The sequence below is a fragment of the Chamaea fasciata genome, unplaced genomic scaffold (genome assembly GCF_029207755.1).
Source record: "Chamaea fasciata isolate MVZ Bird 193981 ecotype frontalis unplaced genomic scaffold, bChaFas1.0.hap1 SCAF_4, whole genome shotgun sequence".
In the NCBI taxonomy this organism is placed as follows: domain Eukaryota; kingdom Metazoa; phylum Chordata; class Aves; order Passeriformes; family Sylviidae; genus Chamaea; species Chamaea fasciata.
The window spans coordinates 72,975,529-72,996,113 of NW_027094089.1; the positions used below are offsets into that span (position 1 = coordinate 72,975,529).

Here is a 20,585-nt window from a genome sequence, read left to right on the forward strand (position 1 = left end):
TTAAATACAAGGAGCTGATATTCTTCACGACTTCTGGCAGATATAGGCATAATTTGTTTCATTTTGTGTTTGGTTCTGTTGCAGCCCACATTTCTTCCCAGGGTTAGAGCTCAAAATATTGGCAGTGGTGCATGGCTGTAGGCTTCCTGTGCCTTGCACGGCACACTGTTAGGGTGTGCAATTACCACTGATGTTTGCATTTACAAGTTTCAAACCAATTACCTGGTTTGACTGAACACTAATGGGCTGGCAGGCTCAGTTTGGGGGTGGGAAGCTGACCCAGCCTTTGCACCTCCAAAGGAAGCCCATGTATCCATGAAATCCATGGGAAAGGAATGCAGTTTCACTGTCTGCCATGGGAGGGTAACACGGTATGACCATGACATGGATGACCCAAAGCACCGAGCAGGGGAGGCTGGGTGTGCAGGGGGGTTCCATGAGTGTCACAACAGGTGTCACCCTCTTTTAGAGCTCTGGTCTTCACAGGATGCCAACAAACCTCTTTGTATTACAAATGGGTCATGAATTAATGTTGTTAAGTCTGAAAGCTGTCCAGAAGAATTCCTCAGTCACTGTTATTCTGTTTTCCTGTGATTTTTGTCACTTCCAGGTAAATGGGAGATTTGGAGACTAGCTTAATCCATACACGAAAAACATGTAGAATAGAGCAGATGGTAGCAAAATGGCTTCATCGCTCTCGGGACAGCGCACCCAGGTAAGTTCGGTTTTTGTGGAAGGAACAGCTACAGTCACCTGTGATCAGAGACAGCACGAGGCTGTTCCCAGTGAACAGGGGCTGGCACAGCCTGCAGATCTTACTCATTGTTTCCATTGTTTTTGGGACATATGCACACAGAAAAAGAAAAGCAACAGCATTTTTAAGCAACCCCCTTGGCTTCCAGGGACAGATATTCCTGCTTTGCTCTGCCGTGGTTTTGTGAGGAAGAAATACAGCATTGCTCCATGTGAAACTTGCTCTTCTTGAAGGTGGGGTCATACTTCTCTTTGTGGACCCACATTTTTGGGCAAGACTAGGTAGCATTGACCAGGGATCCTGGTTCACAGCTGCTTTCCTTCCCTGAGGTCTGAGAGTCAACATTAGGGTGGAGTGGACATACAGTGGGTATAGAGTGGACATCCACAAGCTGGAGAGGATCCCAGGAGAAGCTGAGAGCTGTGCGTTCTCGCTCTGCCTTGCTGGGTGAAGTTGCTGCTGGTTTCTGTGGATGGAGGCCATGGCTTGTGATGGGGCACACCTGGGCCTCTCCTTCAGTGTGACCACTGGGCTGGGATGACTGGGAAGTTGTGGTCACAACCTGCCTGATGTCCTCAACTTCCTGCAAAGCCCCCAGGAAGCGCCAGCCTTGGGGCAGCACCGCAATCCCTTGAGAGCAGGGAATTGTGTGGATCTGGGTCCTTTGGACAAATTTGTCTCCAGTTATATCATGTTTAATGGTCTCTTCTGATCTCACAGGGGCAGTGTGCCTGTGATGGACAGTGCCGGGGACAGCGCAGCCCAGCCCCCCAGCCGGGTTAACGTGGCTGTCACCGTGTACAAGGACCTCGTCCTGCAGCACTATGGCTTTGAGATCTGCCCAGGCCTTCCCCTGACCATTGCATCTGTCACACCAGGTGTGTCCTCCTTGCAGGCACGGGTCTGAGAGTCCAGCATGGTAGCAGGGATAAACTGCTACCTGGGATAAACACCAGCTGTTAGGGATAAATTCCTGGCAGGGGTTTCTGGTTTCTGAGGTACCTATTTAGTGTGTGAGCCCTGACCATGGCAGCAGAAACCTGGGTGCCTGTGGCACACAGAGTGCTAGGATGTCTCCCAGATCCCACAGTGTGGAGCCACTGTCAGTATACCCACGGGTCCTTCACCTGTGCTAGCTCACTGCTGGCCTTCATGATGAGGAGAGCTGCTCAAAATAAAGTTCTTTCTGGTGTTTTATCTGAAATGCAGAGGAAAAATTTAATCCCATCTTAGAGAATTTCATCTTATTCTGCTGTGGCCGTGGTGATCTGTTGCTGAACAGACCCTGGGCTTTCAGCTCTGTAACACAGAGAGGTTTGTTGCTGGGTGCAGGCAGTGCTGGAATCAAGCAGATCAGCTCCTCTACCTATAGAAGGGAGGGGTGTAACTGCAAAACTGTGATTCTGTTTCTTATTTATATTTCACTTTTTTTAAATGGATGCACAAAAGCATGTGGTTTTCACCTGTTGATGTGAGTGTGACAGCCCTCTGTTTGGGGAGTGGCTGGGGCTCTGGGCCAGGGCAAGTACCCTCTGTCACTTCCCACTTCTCTTTTTACCCCTTCCCATGTGAAACATGGTGAAATTATCTGAGAGTTGTGGGGTGTAAGGAGTGGGTTTTTTTTCCTGCTGTGCTTATCTTTTCTCCTAATCAGAAAGAATCAATCAAATTTTACTAAAGTTGAGCCACAAACAAACCTGCCCTCCCGACCCTATCCTTTACTGATGGGAGCCCACGGCTACATGGCCCATGTTTGGTTCCCAGTGGATTGTGTGGTGGGCTGTGACAAGGGGACAGGCATGTCCTGGAGGGTGTTCCATGGGGCAGAGGGAAGCTTGGGTAAAGGGCAAGGACACAGGCAGGTACACACCAAGTGGTGTCAGCACCCAGTGTCCTTCAACCCCTTTTATTTTGCCATCCAGATGTGGTTGTTGAGGGAAGCAGGCGCTGGGAGGGAAGAGGAGCTCACACTGAGTGTCTCCGGACATCCCTAGCACAGATGTGGCACTTGGGGATATTAGCTAGCAGTGGACCTGGTAGTGCTGGATTAATGGATGAACTCATGATCTTGGAGGGCTTTTCCAGTCTAAATGCTGCTGTGCTCCCCGGGTGGGAGGGGCTGGCTGTGACTGACGCTGTGCTGTTTGCCCGCAGGGAGCACGGCGGAGGGGAAGCTGCAGCCGGGTGACCAGCTCCTCAAGATCAACTCCACCACAGTGTATGACTTGTCTGTGGAACGGGCAGCCAGCATCATCAGGTGTGCAGTGTCCCCTGTGCCTGGCTAGGCAGAGGGGCTGGGGGTGCTGCTTGGGCTGACCGCGTGTCCGTGTTGCAGGGAGGCCGGCGATGAGCTGCTCCTGACTGTCCTGCGCTGCACGTCCGTAAGTGCCCCTTCCTCGGCTCTCACGGCATCCTTTGGCACAGGCAAGGAGTGGCTGGGCTAGCGTGTAGCCTGTGAGGGGCTGGCCAAAGCCATGAGGGTGCCCTGAGCATCCTCTGCTGTCACACATACCCTTGGAGGGGGCTTGGGAGGAGTGGGCAGTGACTCCTCGAGGCCCCTTGTGCAGGGCCAAGCTGGCTTGTGGAATTGGCTGCAGGAAGAGACTCTCCCCCATGCACCCTGCTGGGCTCTGGAAAGTCTGGATGCACTTGGAGGCTTCTCCCAAATCCCATTCTCTGTCCCTACCATGTGTCCTCAGGGCAGGATGGGGCTGTGGCAGACCAGGAGGCATGAGCACTTATGACAGGTGAAGGATTGGCTCTGCCTGGGAGTTACATATGAGGACACTGAGGGATTCTGCTACTGTTCTTGGGGACCATCATACTGTACAGGGTATTTGTGCACAGGGACTTGGTGGCATTTCTGCAGAATTCCTGAACACACGTGGTATCTTGTGAGCCTGATAGCACTCTGCCATGGTGAGAGCAAGGCTGTATGACAACAGTGCAATGTGGTCAAGTTGCCTTTGTGACCTTGGGCAGTTTTCTGAATCATTTGCAGTACTCTGGGAAGACCAGCAGAGTGGGGAAGTGCTGCCCACATGGGCGGGCAGGGGTCTGTCCATCACTGCCAGGCTCTCTACATATGTTGGGTTAGGTACAGCCCCACTGCAAGCCAGCTGTTGGCAGATCCCCAGCTGTTCTGTGGGGTCCCAGCTGAGTTGCATCATGTGGGGAGATGCCTGAGCGCAGCAGCTGGTTCCTGTGCAGGGACATGGGGAGAGCGTATGGCACATGCCACACACGTGTCCACTCACTGGGCAGCCAGGATTGAGTTCAGCAGCTGTCCCAGCAGGTCCAAAGGGCCTGTGGCAAGGCTGGGAGTGGAGAGGCTGCCCAAAACACCTCTCCATGTGGGCGCGAGGCAGCACAATGGGAACAGTCCCAGCACGAGCAGCGAGCTGTTCCCCTGCCCTCGCTGGGGCTCTGCTCAGCCCGCGGCTGCTGCCCCGACCAAACTCCGCTGTCGTTTCAGGGTGGCCCCAAGTCATCGTTCCTCACCGCAGAGAAGAGGGCGAGGCTGAAAACAAACCCCGTCAAAGTGCGGTTTGCGGAGGAGGTGCTGCTGAACGGACACTCCCAGGTCAGGGGAGCGCGGCTGCGGCCCGGCCGGGAGGGACGGAGGGGATGCGGGGCTCTCCCATGGGTGGGTGCCGGGCTGGGGCGGTCTGACTGAGGCTCACGGTGCCGATCTGCCCTGGGCAGCCACTCCCTACTGCTGCCGGAGGTCATCGGGGCAGGGAGGAAGCCCTGGCATCTCTGCAGGGTTTTGTCTTTGATGTGCTTACTTGGACTAATGGAAAATACCCACATGAACTGCTTCTGTCCCGTTCCCCCGTCAGACCTTAAACCATTCCTTCAGCATTGCGGGAGGCAGCTGTCATCTCTTGAAATGCTTATCCATCCATGGTGAGCCCACACTGAAGCGTGGGCATGACAAATCCTGACCGAGAGACGAGAGGTGAACGCTGATGTGTGTGCCAGGTTAATGTGCTGCTGGAGTACCCGGGCTGTCCTCTCCTGGGCACAGGTCACTGTTCAGAGGATTTGTCACTGGTCACTTTGCTTTGCTGTTAGGTATGACAGTGTTCTCAAGCTGACAGGGTGGCAGCTTGTTCTCATATTCCTGCGGAGGGTTTCCACAGAACATCCACAGCTACCTCTGTGCCTGACCTCTGTAAGGTCACAGCTTGTTGGAGGGTGCTGCAAACCCATCACCGGGTTCCTGGTGCTGCTGGCAGCTGAGTTGGGTGCACAGGGCTGTGCCTGTATTGGTCTCCCTGTAGCAGAGGTGAGAACACTTGTATCCTCCCCAAAATGTGGACAGCTCATGAAGGTATCCTTTTCTTTCTGCATAACTTTCTAAGCTCACTGGGTTGAACTGGGGTCAGCCAAGAGTCATTAGCTCTGTCGACCTTTCCTTTTGTCTTTCAGAATGAAAAAACTGTGGTCAAAATGCCCCTGTCTGGCCCCCTGCTCATTAGTGCTGTTCACTTGTCCAGGTCTGACCAAGCCTTTCTGCTTTGCAGCAATGACAAACCACCCACTGGGCTCTTTTCCTTTTCCCTTCCTGTCTGTCACTTGTTCCCTGTCGCTGGTGGAACTCTCCTGATACAGCTCAGAGCCCTCCTAGGGCAGGTGTTTCCTCTCTTTGCCCTGCACATGGGCAGAGGTGCCATGGGTGTCACCTGCCCGTAGGGTGGTCACAGTGTGAATGCAAGTGGGGACCCCTCTCCTTCTTCTCCCTACAGGGCAGGGAAGGGTCAGCTGTCCCTCCAGATGTTTGCCAGTGTCTCTCTGGACCCTGGGATCCTTCCCTTCCTGCCACCCTGTTGCTAGGTGCCAGTGCTGCTGCAGGGCTTGTCCCTGCCCTCCCAGGGCTGTGTTCACATCCCTCAGGTGTTGGTGACACGGCTGTCTGGGATCCTGCCTGGGCAGGGGGGTGGCGGGGCCCTCCCTGGGACAGCATCCAGGCAGCAGATTCCTCCTGCTTTTGGGAGAGGTGACACCCAGGTCACCAGGCAGGGAATGGGGAAGGGAAGGATGTGCCCAGAAAGTGGCCCCAGGCAGAGATGCTTTGAGCAGGACTGGTCATGGGAAGCAGGAAGACCCGAAATCACCAACAGAGTCTGTTTTTCTTACAGCTGGGGGTTGACTCAAGTGTCTGCCTGGAGGTTCCAGGAGCAGGAGGCTGGGCACTGGTGTCACAGCCCTTGAGGTCTCAGGTCTGTGCCAGCCACTGGCTGATGGCAGGGTCGCAATGAATCTGGAAAACGACCTCTTTTGAGAGTCTAAAGAGGGCACCTGTGGAGGGAATGCCACACTCTGTGCCTCCCCAAAGCTCTGTCAGCCTTGTGCTGAGCTAATCATACCTCTGCAAGTGCAGAGGGGGGACACAATCAGTGTTTAGATTGCCATTCATTTAATGACAGCACAAAGGTAGGAGAAATTAATTCAGGTGCTGGGGTCCCACTGGTGTCGGATTCCCTTTTCACCATCTGGATATATAACCTGTTTTGAGCAGTGAAGTATTAGCACAAAGGAAGAGTAAATAAATTTGTTGCATATTTATGATTTCTTTCTGGAAAAGCACTATGCACCGCAGCAGCCCTGAGTGCTTTAGGGCTGCTCTCCTTTCCATGGGCTGACGTACTAAGGCAGCCAAAATGGGTATTATGGCCCTGAAAACTGTACAGCCTCCAGTTTCAGTAAATATAGTGCTCTTGTCGTCCTAATGGAGCACGGTTAAGTGATCCTTGTGGCGACGGGAAGGATCCCAGCGGCTGCGTTCTGCAGCTGAAACCCGACACTCCGGGTCGGGAACATAAATTGTTAATGAGCCTTGCTGCTGTCCTGCCTCCGCTTTCTGCAGACTGATGAGGTATTTCTATATCACTGAGCAATATGCAAGGGACAGGTCCCTGGGGGCCCTGGGGCCAGCGCCTGGCAGTGTGTTATTAGCAGCTGTAAGCTGGGGTGAATCAGCCCTGCCCCAGACAGGACAGGAAGGGTATGGCTGTTGAAGCTTTCACAGTTAATTCAGAAGTAGCTTCTGACAGCCTTCACAGAGAGAAACCTCTTTGGGTGTTCTGGCTGGATAATTGGATCTGACCAGGAGAGTGGTAATAATTTGTGCAGTTGTTAAATTTTGCTGTGTGCTGCCTGTGCAAGGCCCTCCTTACAAGATAACTGTGACCATGGGAGTTACCAGGGGAGATGGTCAGCTGTTGTAAAACAGCACCACTGTCCTGGAGATGACCCAACACTTGTCAAGGACACGATGTGTTTGGGCTAGTTAAAGAGCCCAAAAGTTGGGCTAGAAAAGAAAGAGCAGCAGTGTTGTCTTGTTTCTTTTCAGTGGTGACTGTAGGCAGCTTGAACCCCACAAAATGGGTATGAGAGGAACAAGGACAGGATTCAGAAGTGTTTTATGTTTGTTCCAGGGTGTATGGGCACTCTATCTAGAGGGACCAAGGCTGTGAGGTTTGTGACGTGAGGCACAGTAAATGAAACACAGGAGAGATCGTCTTGGAAACACCATTCTCAGCCCTGAGACTCTCTTGACAAGTAGATGAACCCTTTAGGTGATGGGAGTTGTGTGCTGGTCCAAGAACCTGAAAAAGATGTGCTGAATAGGAATTCCAACAGTAGAGGACTAAACCTGCTTGGCACTGAGCAACAAGAGGAACAATGCTGAAACTGGGAAGAAAGCTGCAGGGATTCCCTGCTGAAGGGGTGAGGTCGAGGGCTGAAAGGTGACCAGGCTGCCCCAGGAGGACAGAGGCCAAGTTGAAGCACCCAACAGAGATTTTCTCACTGAGGGTGTCCTCATCTTATCCCACGTGTTTGGGACCTATTTCAGGACACTCTGGTGGCATCATCTCCTGCTCAGGAAGTGCCAGGGTTATAAATCTCAGGGCAAGGCTCAGTGAAAGTAGTACTGTGTGTTTGACAGGCTCCCCGTGGTGGTGGCAGCCTGGAGGGTGTGGACAGCACCTGGGATGGAGCTGTGGCTGCTGGGGGCTGGTGTCAGTGTGGGGATCCCTGCTGCTTGGTGATGGGTGATGGGAGTATGCCTTTTCTGGAGGCACTGCTGGGTTTTGGTGATGAGCAGGGAGGATGACTTTCTGCTTTCAGCGCCTGCCGGATCCTGCTGTGCCGCTGGGAACGGAACGGTGCTCCCAGGCCGCGTGCAGCCGCTGCACTGCCAGGAGTGTTACGGTAAAGGCATTTGTTGTGCTCTCTTTCTGTCATTCTGTGCCAGAAGCATAATCAGGAGTAAACTTGGTGCCATGGAAGAGGGCTGCCAAGGTAGAGAAGGATTTTCCTGGATTCCAGGACTTGCAATGCCAGGCAGAGCAACTGGTGCCCACAGGCTGGATGCCTGAGGGTCCAGCTGCTGCTTTTGTTCTACAGGGGAGCTCCCTCCTGTTCATGCCCAATGTTCTCAAGGTGTACCTGGAGAATGGACAGACAAAGGCATTCAGGTTTGAGAGGAGCACCACTGTGAAGGTAAGGATGCTTGTCAGGCTGTTCCCACCACCTCAGTCCAACCCATCAGCAAAGGTGCAGGCAGGGCACTTGCAGCCTCCCAGTTGCACTGACCAGCTGCTGGCATTGCTGGCTGGTGCTGGGCAGGCTGGGCTTTCTGAGTACCAGCCTCATTTCTGCACTGGTAAGGATGTTTCACTCTGGAGACTTGTGCACTGATTAACCGCCTCAGGTGAAAGAGCAGCAGTGGAGGGAATGATTCTCCTGAACAATGATTCTCCCTCAGGTCACTTCTGCTGGGGGTATCACAGACAGGTTGCCATCATTCCCCTGAAAACACCACGATGCTAGTCTGCAGAGCCACTGATTCAGCCCTTCCCATGGCTGCTGTGCTTGGAGAGAGCCATAGACACCTCCGGTTTTTATGGCATGATTGTTTTAGCTGCTCAGTATTTATGTTGGACTTAGTGAGATTTGGCCATGGCCAGTGGTTGGAGGTCATAAATTACTTAGAGGACAGGTGGCGTCCTGCACCACTGCAGATGCTGTGGGAGAGATTCATGATGGACAGACATTCTGGGGCTATCAGGCTGAAAGTATATTAAGGGGAAACACAAAGCAATTTCATTTATCATGCAGTGAAAACTTTCCTCAGAAAAGGAGGAGTTTGTCTAGCTCATTCAAGCTTCATAAAATGATTGTGGTCTCTCAGGCAAGTAAGTGTCTGCAAGCCTTTTGACTTGCAGGGTCTAGAAAAAGAAAAGAATGAAATAAAGCAAGAAGGAGGAGAGGAGAAGAGAGTTGTAAAGAAATATTTGAATGCCTGTCCCCAAGGGTTTAATTTCTAAAGGATGGATTAACTCTTCATCTTTGATTTGAGTTTCTCAGCTCTGACACGGAACAAATTTTCCCAGTTTTTGAGAGCAGCCCTCATGAGTGCTCTCCAGAAGCATCTAAACTAGTAAAATGCTTCCCAAGTTAGGTGTTTTCAGAAATTCCTCTGTGTCTTGAGACATCCTGGCTTAAAACTGAGCTGAGTCAAATATTTATGTTTGTCTCAAGAGGCTTGAGCGAGTCCGAGTCCAAGGGCTTCTGTTTAGTGTGCAGTCAAGCCTGAGGTGATATTTTCTTTTTGCCAAGAGTAAACCTTGTTACTTCCATAAGAGTTAGAGTATTGTCAGTATTCTCTATTACAAAGTGAAACACCAGTTTCAGTCAGACTTGGTAAGATTTTTACAATTATGGTCTCAAATTCTTGTTTATTGGAGAGAAGTGTTTTTCACCTGTGCATTTTAGTTTCTTCACAAATCACAGAATCACAGACTGATTTGGGTTGGAAGGAACCTTAGAGATGACCCAGTTCCAACCTCCTACCCTGGGCAGGGACACCTTTCACTTGCTTCAAGTCCTGTCCAGCTTGGCCTTGGACACTTCCAGGGATCCAAAGTGTTGCAGAGTTCTAGAAAGCTGGAATAACAAACACAGCAAACACTTAGGTCAAGGTTGACAGAAAATCAACCCTACCCAGCTGAAAACTGTAAAACTTTGAGTGTGAGGCAGCTCAGGACAGGCAGCTCCAGGAAATGGATTTGATACTTGAGACACCTTGGGGTTTGCAAAGCTGCACCCTCCCCTCCTTGTCCTCCTGGCTGCTGGGATGTGCTGCGCTCTGTCTGTCCATGCCTCCGCAGTTCTCTGCAGGCTGAAGTCATGCAGTGACCGCCATGTGGTGTGTGAGCAGTAGTGGTGCCACATCTGAGCTCTGTGTGACCCCTGTGCCCCTGCCAGGACATTGTGCTGACGCTGCAGGAGAAGCTGTCCATCCGCAGCATCGCCCACTTCGCGCTGGTGCTGGAGGAGCAGTACAACCTGGCCAAGATCCACCTGCTGCACGAGGAGGAGCTCATTGCACAGGTGAGCAGAACCCCCAAGCCTCCCACAGCCCTGCAGGGGGGCACTGCCCCCCAGGAACTGAGGCCAGTGAGGAGCAGAGGGAGCCCAGCACTGCAGGTGTCACCAGAAGGGTGAGCTCAGCTCGGCCCCAGTGATGCCATCCGCTTCTACCATGGTGTTCACCCACATCTCTGGGGAAGGGGCACTTTGGGAACATCCTGAGTGCCCACACACACAGGGCAGTACCCATAGGCTGGTGTTGCCTGGACCATGGAGAGCAGTCGTGGGTGACATCCTTTGTGACACCTGTCACATCAGCCCATCCACACAGGACTGCTTGAGCCTTAAAACAGCTTTAAGGTAGCTGTGCATGACCTCATTTACTGTTTCCTCAGTAGTCAGAGCATTCACCCAGGCAGGGGGCACTTGGATTAAATTCTGAGTCAGTACTTTGTGTCCTGTAACCATGAGGCAAGCTTGTGTGGTCCTGCTGCTCTAACAGTAGTGCTGGTTTGTCAGGAAGTGCCTGCTCAGGCATCTCAGCTCTGTTCTGATGGGTTTGTTGGTTGGCAGTCCACTGCAGAGAGGTTCATGAAATCATGCAGAATATCCTGAATGGGAAGGCACACACAGGGATCATTGAGTTCAAGTCTCTCAGTGGCTGATGCTGTCAGACCACTGAGCACATGGTCAGAGGATTTCCACTAGGCAGGATTTGCCCAGAATAAAATATGCTGATATATAACTCAGAGTCTTGACCTTGTATTGACATTACAGTGATGATTCAGGGGTCTGTTTAGGGCTGCTGTGTCTTGTGACTGTACTCCAAAGCAGAGCAGCCTGCCCCTTCCCCTGCTGTTATCACACAGCCCCAAAGCCTCTGTCCTGGTCACACAGCAAGTGTATGGGATCAGTGGGTATTTAAATGAAGTGTTGCTGTCAAAGGGCTTTTGGGCTACTGCAGGGAGAAGAAAAAACAGATGAAGAATCAGAGATAAAATTGCAAACACTAGCAAAGTCTCATTGTGTTTGTTATGGACAATCTGCACTATCCCCTTGCCAGTGGTGTCAAATGATTCCTGTGGGTTTGCAGAGCAAAGGCTCATTGTGCACTTGTGGAGGGAGGACTTCTGGTGTGATGCCCTCTCTCTGTTGCAGGTGGTCCAAAAAAGAGACTCTCATGACTACCGCTGCCTCTTCAGAGTGTGCTTTGTCCCCAAGGACCCCTTGGACCTCATGCAGGAAGACCCAGTGGCCTTTGAATATCTGTACCTGCAGGTGACATTGGGGCATGCCATGCTTAGGAATCCCTTCTCACTCCATTCTCATTTTTGCTTTAAACCAAAACATGCCTCAGACTGACCCAGCTGTATGGATGTGAAATGCAGAGCACTTAAAATCAGAGCATTTCAATTCAATATGCCTTAAATTCTTAAATCAACTTGTATGCTTGGCTGGTGATATCCTTATTTGGGTGCATGGTGTTGTGTTGGCAGTCTTGTTCTGTGCTCTTGCTGACCTACCTGTGCTCTGTTTGCCCCAGAGCTGCAGCGATGTGCTCCAGGAAAGGTTTGCTGTGGAGATGAAGTGCAGTGTGGCGTTACGTCTGGCTGCTCTGCACATTCAGGAGAGGATCTATGCGTGTGCTCAGCCACAGAAAGTGTCCTTGAAATACATCGAGTAAGTGCACAGATTTCTGTGTTCTGGTGTAACTAAGCCCAGCCAAAGTAGGAGACACCTGAAAGTGGCATCAGCTCGCTGTTTGCCCTGTGTTTAGCTCAGCACAGGAGTCCAAAGGGGACTGCAGCATGTGCTGCCCGTTTTAGGGCAAGGTGGCCTCATGGGCCTCCCTGTCCTTAACCCACTGAACTACCTGAGCAGTACAGACAGTGAACACCTGGGTGTGTCCTGAGGCAGAGGGAGGGTCTTATCTGTCACAAGGCCAGAGACTTGAAACTGCAGATCTCTCACACAGTGATGGTTACCCAAGCTGCCCCTGCCAGTATTGATTGCAATCTCTGGAGAGAGAGGGTGTAACCATCAACTTTGCACAGTGAGCACATCTCTTCCTCCACCAGAAGCATGCCAGAAATACCTACTTTGGGCAGTGATAGATCCTGAAATATTTGGATCTCTGAGGAAATGACCAAAATATGCTTTCAGAAGGAGCAGGTGTGCCATGCTGCATGTTGGTGCTCTTGGACTGCACCTGCCCTATAGAAGGCCCTGCTCTAGGCAGTGGTGACGAGCTCGTTGTTAATTACCAGGCACTGAGGTGGTGAACAGGTTAATTACCAGGCACCGGCTGCCTCATATGCAGCCAGATGTGCCCAGCTGTGTGCAGAGGGTGGGGACAAGGGACAGCTACACTGCTCTCACCTGGCAGGTGTTTAATGCTTGGGCTGAGTATACTGTCCAGCAGCACACATGGCCCCTGGTTTGGGTCCAGGAAGTAGAATGTGCTGAAATGTCATAATCTTGTCACCAAAGCAAGGTGCATGTAAGGACAGAATCTCCATCCTCTGGATGCTGAAGGGAGTTTGGGACTGTCCTGCTAATGGAGGGTTGGGAATTACCTCCTGTGAAACCATGTGAAAATGGCCACTTTGCACCAAAGTGCACATTGTCCAGTCCTGCTGCCAACCTGGTGGCAGGTGCAGATGGCAGTGAATTTGAGCCAGTGAGGCCACTGGGTGTGTCACAGCCCACCAAGGCTGCCTGCTGCCTCTGCCCTGGCCTGTGCTGCTGGGGGTCAGCGTGGCTGTGACCCCCTGTGCTCCCTTCCCTCTTTCTGCCAGGAGGGACTGGGGAATCGAAAACTTCATCTCACCCACCTTGCTTCGAAACATGAGAGGGAAGGACATCAAGAAAGCCATCAGCTACCACTTGAAGCGGAACCAGGTGCTGCTGGACCCTCGGCAGAAGGTAGTGTGTGAGCCCTGGGTGACAGTGCCCCCAGGGTGGTGGCAGTGTCGTCCCCCCAGGGGTCTCCTCTCTGTGTGTCACTTGGGGGTTTTCCCCTGCTTCTCATGCCCTGTGCCCTCACTCCCTCATCTCCCTGCACTGCATGTCTCACTGCACTTTGCTGTGGCTGCCAGATGCTCAGTGGGCCGTGTGGGATGGTCCATGGACACCTCTGTTGCCTGTCCAGACTAAGCTTGATGTGTTGGTCAGACACTCAGTCCTGCACAGCAGAATGTCTCCGTCCTGCAGCTGCCTGCAGTACCTGTTTCTAAACTGTGTTTCCTCTCTTGACAAATGAAGCACACGCTCACAGCAGCCCAGGTGCGCCTGAGCTACCTGCAGATCCTGGGAGAGCTGAAGATGTACAGTGGGAAGATCTTCAATGCCACCATGATGGTATGAGCTGTTTATCTATTTAATTGCTACTGGCCACACTGCTTCTCCCTGTCCTGGCATATCATGGTAGATGTTGGTAAGGGGCTCTGCTGGAGAAACTCAGCATAATTCCATTGAAGTGTCCACAACACAGACCAGTCTGCAGAATAGTTATGCGTGTTTTTTCTGTTTGAATGCTGTGACTCTTGCTCTTCAGATAACCCCTGTCTATATTTTGTGTGTTATAAAGTACTTGAAAAATCTGGGCAGGCTTCAAATTCTTGAAAAAATACTGGAAACATTTAAACCTCACTGTAAAAAATAACTCTTCTCTTTTTAAAAGAGGTTTCTTGGGTTGTTGATTTTTCTGTCAGTCCATACCTGGGTCTGTGCTGAGCTGTGAAACACATGTGTCACACAGGGAGCTAAGCAATGTTGGTGGGTCTGCACCAGAGCAAGACCTCACCCATGGGTCACAGTAATGCTAAAGTTTACACCTACATGCAAATTGAACAATTTCTGCCAGATTATATGTGCGTTAATTCATTTTTCGTTAAGTGTCTCACCCTAACAAAAAGCACTGACATTTCTTCCAACCCCAGAAATGTCTTTGTGAAGTTTCTACCCTGCAGCTGCAGCAGGTTGCACTGGGTCCATACGGGGACACCATGGGCTGCCAAGTGCCACTGCTGGTGCATTTCTGGGGCCTTGGGAAGCTGCTGGTCCCTGTGCAGTGTAAAGAGCAGGGAGCAGGCTCCTGTGGCAGCCCAGCAGCAAAGAGAGTCAGTGCTGAGATCCTACAGGAGGTCAGGGGGCCAAGGGGTCCCTGTCCAGCACAGCTGAAGGGGTTCCTGTCCAGGCTTTATTGACAGGTTTGACCTCTGCCCCTACAGCTTCAGGACAGGGAGTCGTACGTGGCATTGCTGGTGGGTGCCAAGCATGGCGTGAGCCAGATCATCAACAGCAAGCTCAACATCATCACCAACCTGGCCGAGTTCCCCAGCATCAGCAGGGTGGAGCTCAGCGAGGAGTCTGAGAGAGTGAGCACTGTCAAGATCTACCTGCAGGACCTGAAGGTGAGGGGCTGTGTGGGGACAGAAGCACAGGGGAGTCACCTGCACTGTCTGCTCTTCTCAAAGGCTGAGGGTGTCACCAGAATAAAAGGCTTAGAACAGACTTGGGAGGGAAAGCTTGTAGGAAGAGCAAAAGAAAATTACTAGAGGGAAGTGATTCTTCCTGCTGAGGAAAAGTGACTGTTCCTCCATCAGAGACACACCTAAGGCACAAAAGGCAACAAAAATAAATTACTCTTTGTCTGTGCCTCCTGCAAATCAGACTGTGGGACAAAGGGGGTGCCTTGTCCTTGTGCAGCCTGTTCCTGCAGACTGCGGTACAAACAATATTTATTTATTCTAATCTTTTTTACCCTTTTCTCCCCCATACCTCCAAAAAATAAAACAAACCAAAAAAAGGTGCTTACTCTGCTACTGGAATCAAACAGTGCAAAGGATCTCGTCTGCCTCATCGTTGGTTACTACAGGCTCTTTGTGGATGCAAACGTCTCCATATTTACCTGGGGAGAGAAAAAACAGCAACTGCACCGTGTCTCAGCTGAAGAAGGTTTAAAAACAACAGCCTTTTTTTACAAAGTAGGGGGAGGTGGTGGGTGTACCCAGTTTCTGGGAACAGCATCCTGTGGGAGCAATAAGCAGGGGCTGTGTGGTGGCATCTGCCGATGATTAAGGCTGGGACTTGATGGTCTTAGAGGGCTTTTCCAACATCCATGGTGCTATGATTCTGTGATAGCTGCAGGCTTGTGGGAGCTGCAGACCAAGGCTGGGGGCGAGGGGTCAACTGGCAACTGCCCTGCAGCGCCGGGGGGCTACTCTGGGCTAGAAACACCCACAGGTCCAGCTGCACCTTCCCTTGTTGGCTGATGAGCTGGCGAGGGCTGAGCCCCCTGGGTCCCGCGGGGGAGGGTCGGGCTGACCCCCTCCCCACCCACAGGATGGGCTGAAAAGTTCGTTTAAATCCCAGGGTATGAATCCCGAGCCTGCAGCGACTCTGAAGACTCCTGGGACCCGGATTCCTCCTCGGAGCGTCGCACGGACCCCGCTGTGGCGTGTGGCGGTGCGGAGGGGCAGGGAGAGCCCTGCAGCCCCGGGGGGAGCAGCGCAGAGCCCCCGGCTGGAGCGGGCGACCCGCGGGACGGGGGAGACAACGCCACCGACAGCACATCCGAGGCGTCCGACTCGGCCAACGCCGAGAGCCGAGGCTTCAAGACGAGCGGCTCCAGCGACTCCATGGATGCACTGGAGGAAGATGAGCTGGAAGCGTGCTCTTCCTCCAGGCCAGAGCTGTTCCACTTTTACACGCCGACCGTGCAGGAGATGAGCAGTTCGGACAGGAGCTTCGTGCCGGTGTGTGCCGCGGGGAGCCCCGGCGGGGCAGGAGCCGGGGACTATTTCTGCTTCCTGCAGGTGCCGCCGGCAGAGCAGGCGGGGCCCGGGGGCAGCCCGTCGGGGCAGGGCGCGGAGGCGTCCACTCTGGAGGCCAGGCTGTCCGAGGTGGACACCGCGGGCTACTACAGCCTGTGCTACAGCACATCCCCCGCGGGCAGCGCGCAGGGCAGCAGCGCTGGCCCGGGGCACGGTGCTTCAGCCCAGGAAGGGCGCAGCGCAGGGGACAGCGACCTCGTCCTGAGGCCACCCCCGGGCTTCAGTGACTCCAGCTCCGAGGAGGAGTTCTACGATGCTGCGGACAGGCTCAGCCCTCCGGACACGCTGGCAGGTAAAGCCACACCTGCGGGCTGCAGGTCGTTTCTCCCACTGCAGGGCTGGGGTGCTGCCTCTGCTCCCATCGGGCTTCCTGGGGGGCTCACCTTCCAGCTCCTAGTAGCTTCTCCAGGACTTTTGAAGGACCTTCGAACACCCGTTCTCCACAGGCCGCTCCTCAGCACCATTACAGTGACATTGCAGGAGGATTTGTTATCACGTGCAAACACTCGATGTTGGGAAAAGTCAGTTTTCAGAGTAGTGGCGTTCTGGAATCTCTACTCTCTTCCTCTCAGCTAAGGAGACTTCAAACCTGTCAAACATTGTTACATGAACCCCCAAGATCAAAGGTCGTGTTCTGATCAGAGGCTTGTTACGGAGCTGGGTCAAGCGTTCACAGGGCTGTGCAGCTCCTTGACCATCGTATTTTCTCAGAAATGGGAGGATTCTTGTTTCTGAAGTAATCAACTCTTTCAGTATTAACGGAACCTCTTAAGAACTTGATTCATGTCATTAGAACAGTTTTAGCTTTTATAGTAATGCACAGTCACTGTACTGTGTTCATGCAAAAACCTGTCATATCTGGAAATTGTTATCATCTAAATACCCAGCAGGGAACCTCTAACCATGTTTCTATTTGATGATAAGCCTATGGCTGTGGGCAGTGCTCTTGTAGTGCTGCTGCTGTCCTCAGATTTAACTGGGGAATTACAGCCACACCTGCCTTTAGGTGAAGCAACTCCAGAGCTCTCATCACTAACCCGGGGCTTCAGCCCTTGTAGCCACACACCCAAACTCTGCCTTTTTCTTGACCTCAGATTCCAAGTAGGTACTTGATCACAAGAGACCATTTTCTTTTTGCCCTCAGGAGGCAGGTATTTCTGCTGGACATTTGTGCCTGTGATTCCAAGTCTTGTGCCAGGAGCTTTTTGGCCCACTGTGTAGGCATATGGATATTCTGCTGCCCTGGATTACTTCCTGATTTTCGTGTTTTTTCTTGCCATCAGGCTATGATACAGCATCCTGGGAGGGCACAGAGAACTCCTCCTGCATCCCAAAGAGGCTGAGGTGCTACAGCTTGGGGGAGAATCCATCGATGAGGGAGAAGCACAGGCAGGAGAAGGAGCTGACCTACACCAAGAGTCTGAGGAAGAGAAGGTCTTTCCTGAAAACTGATTACACCTCGCAGGTCAGTTTCCCTGTGGCTCTCCCGGGCTCTCCACAGCACTGCTGCTCTTGGCCACCCACTCAGCCCTCTACAGAGGACACAGGGAAGGACATGGAGATCGAGCTTCCTGTGACCACCCAGGCCCAGAGGGACACTGCTGGCTCAGACCCCTGCTCTGATCTGATGGACATGGAGCCTGACACCACGGAGACAAAGTCTGTGATGGAATGGCTGGTTTCCTCCATTTCAGACGTTCACCTTCCTGGTGACCAGTGTGGGGATGAGGACAGCAGCCTCCAGCCAGAACATGCCCCTGTACTGTCCCTAGAGCCCCTTCCCAGAGGTCAGAGTGGAGCTGCCCAGGAAAGCTCCCCAGTGGAGATGGATCCCGGGTGTCTGAGTGAGGAGAGCTCCGTGCCCACTGGAGGCTGGCAGACCCAAGGGGCACAGAAGGAGGGGGATGAGGTGGTGGCCACTCAGCACAAGGCCAGTGTTGTGCCCTCTGTTGTTGTTTGCCCCTCTGACAAACTCCTGCCGCTACCACCAGCTCCTGGCCCCAGCATGGCCTCTCCCTGGGACCTGGCTCAGGACCAGGGGCTCTTCCCTGTGAGTGTGGAGCCTTCCCTGGCTCCCTGTCAGGAGAGCAAAGCCAATGGTCTGAGCTGTATCATTGGCAAGGGCAGTGCCGATGGTCAGTGCCATGCTGATGGTCAGTGCCATGCCAACAGCAGCAGTGAGGGGGCCGTGTCCCAGGCCAGGAGCCGACAGGTGGTGAATGGAGAGATCCTACGGAAGGTGCACGAAGGCCATGCGGGGTTCCCAGATGCAGCCCAGCTCCTGGCAGATTGTGGCAGCGCCTCGGGGGTTCTCACCCGCCTCTCCTGGCTCCCATTTGGGGTGAGGACAGACCCTGTGTCACGCAGCCTGCTGCAGGACAGGGTCGATGGCCCAGTGGAGCCTTTGGCCTGTCTCAAGACCAGCAGGTGCATGGGGGCCAATGCTGTTGGAAGAAAGATGCCAACATCCCCTATTGGAGCAGGCTTTGGCAAGGAGCTGGTGAGCAGCTCAGGGCTGGGTGCAGGGCAGCCCACAAGACACACAGAAAATGTGGCTCAGCAGGAGCCACAGTCTGCACAGGCTTCCCTTCCCAGAAAACAGGCTCCAGGGCTGGGGAAGGACTCCTGCTTGGCTTCATCTGCAGGGCTTTCCATCTCCTTGGTCCCAGTTCCCCTGGGGAAAGGAACAGGAGATCACAGGGCTGCAAAACACCCCTTCTTCTGTTTTAACCCCGAGGAGGGTGAGCAGACCCCTCTGCCCCCCATCCCAGCCGGGCCCTTGGGCTGTTCCCCAGCACCACGTGGGTTGGACAGCTGTGGCTGCCGGCTCCCGTACATCAGCTGCTTCCCCCAGCCCCACAACCAAGGGGAACATGAAACCAGCCCTCCCCAATTCCCAGGGCCCCTCACCACTCCACCATCCAGCAGCTGCAGCCTTCCCAGGACCCCTGGGAGTGGTTTCCCAATCTCTATTGCTGGGGATGTGGTAGGGCAGGACCCCCACATCCGAGTGCTTGGGCAGCTGAAGGACCAGGCATGGATGAGCCCTGCAGATTTTTCCCGCTTCCTGGCCTACACTGTGGAGCTCCAGGAGGTTGTAGGGAAGCTTTGTGGGAACCAGGCAACCCACCTGCATGACCAATGTGCAGAGCAGGGTGCGGAGAGCAAGGGTGCCCTAGGCTGGGCTTCCCAGGACCTGCTGTCCAGCTGCCAGGCACTCCTGAGCACGGAGCAGCCTCTTACAGAGGTGCAGTGTGCACTGAGAGCAACATTCGACCGCCTGGTTCACCTGGCAGTGACCTGCTTCCAGGTGACACACTGCCAGCAGTGCAGGCAGAGACAGCAGGAGCTGGGAGCTGCGCTGGGGGATGTGGTGGGCACCTACCAGCAGCTGGTGCAGGCTCTGCACCAGCAGCTCCGTGGGCAGGTGTGCCCTGAGTTGGGCACCAAGCTCCTTGCCCGCCAGCACACAGCCCTGTCAGCTGCCATCTTCTATCTCCTGCAGCAGTTCAGGGCATCCCCATGGCTGTGAGAGGTGCAGTGCGGGCACGCGAGGGCACTGAGGGGGACAGAGCCCAGATGTCTGCCCTCTGTCCACCTCAGGTGCTCCCCAGGTGATGTTTAGCCCAGGATAGCCATGGGAGAATTGTGCCCAAACCCATTGGCTGGGCTCCCCAAGAACAGCCATGCCTCAGACACATACACTTCAGTGTGTGTCTTGCCCAGGGCTTGTCCCTTGCCTGACACAGGCTGTGCAGGTGATCAGTCTCACAGTGTTGTCTCAGCTGCCTTTGATGCCTGTGGGCCTTTGTCACCCATGAGGAAGAGTGGGAGTCTTTCAACCTGCCTTTCAGTCACTCTGCTCTCCAGGCAGGCTCTGGACTGAAGGGACATCAAACCCCACCCTGGCCGAATGTGAAGGACCCCAGGTGTCTTTCTCCACCTTCTGTGGCCGAGGGAACACAGTGATCCCATATTCAGCTGCTTTTCCTTAGCCAGAGAGGGTCATCCCAGCCGGGGAGGCAGCAGTGCTGCTCCTGCTGCTCCATGCAGTTCCTGTGTCAGCAGCTGCTCTGCTGCCCCGCGCTGGTGAGCCAGACAGGCTCCGTGAGCTCCCACCCACCGTCGGAGCAGCTGACGGCTCTGTGTCTGCCAGAAGAAAGGGCGAACCCCGACACCGTAATGCTGCGGTCAGAGCTGTGCAGGGACCGTCACAGGCTCCCCCAGCGAGGACCAGCCCTGTCCCCCTCCCAGCAGGTGCGACTCACCCTGGCCAGGTGTGAGCTGGAAGGCGGTTTTGCTGTGCACTCCTGCGAGGCAGCACTGCAATACCCTTGGATGGAGGGGCAGAGGCCAGTCCCTCGTTGCTGAGGTCCAGCCTGGGGATGTTTGGGCAGTGACTGCCTTTCCCCAAAGAGCTGCTGCTGAATCCCCAGGGGTCTGCACTAGGCAGCTGAGAGGCAGGGGTGGGCTTGAGAGATGGCACCACCTCTCCCCAGGCACTGTGGGGACAGGACTATCCCCTGGGCTCTGGGACACTGAAGGGGATCATTTCCACATCCAGCTTGCCAAGAGCTACCAGGGCACAGCAACAGGCACTGGACAACACT

General features: G+C 53.7%; 1 protein-coding gene across 1 annotated transcript; it reads left to right on the forward strand.

The window, feature by feature from the left end:
- Window positions 1-614: 614 nt before the first annotated feature.
- FRMPD1 (FERM and PDZ domain containing 1) lies at window positions 615-19,849 on the forward strand. Its single transcript, XM_066181976.1, has 16 exons — window positions 615-715; window positions 1,475-1,632; window positions 2,909-3,011; window positions 3,090-3,135; window positions 4,230-4,337; window positions 7,892-7,975; window positions 8,171-8,266; window positions 10,034-10,159; window positions 11,297-11,416; window positions 11,682-11,818; window positions 12,937-13,063; window positions 13,403-13,498; window positions 14,371-14,553; window positions 14,950-15,097; window positions 15,515-16,267; window positions 17,259-19,849. Exons 1-16 carry the CDS (start codon window positions 615-617, stop codon window positions 19,505-19,507), a joined length of 4,635 nt encoding a protein of 1,544 aa, XP_066038073.1. The 3' UTR covers window positions 19,508-19,849.
- Window positions 19,850-20,585: the final 736 nt, after the last annotated feature.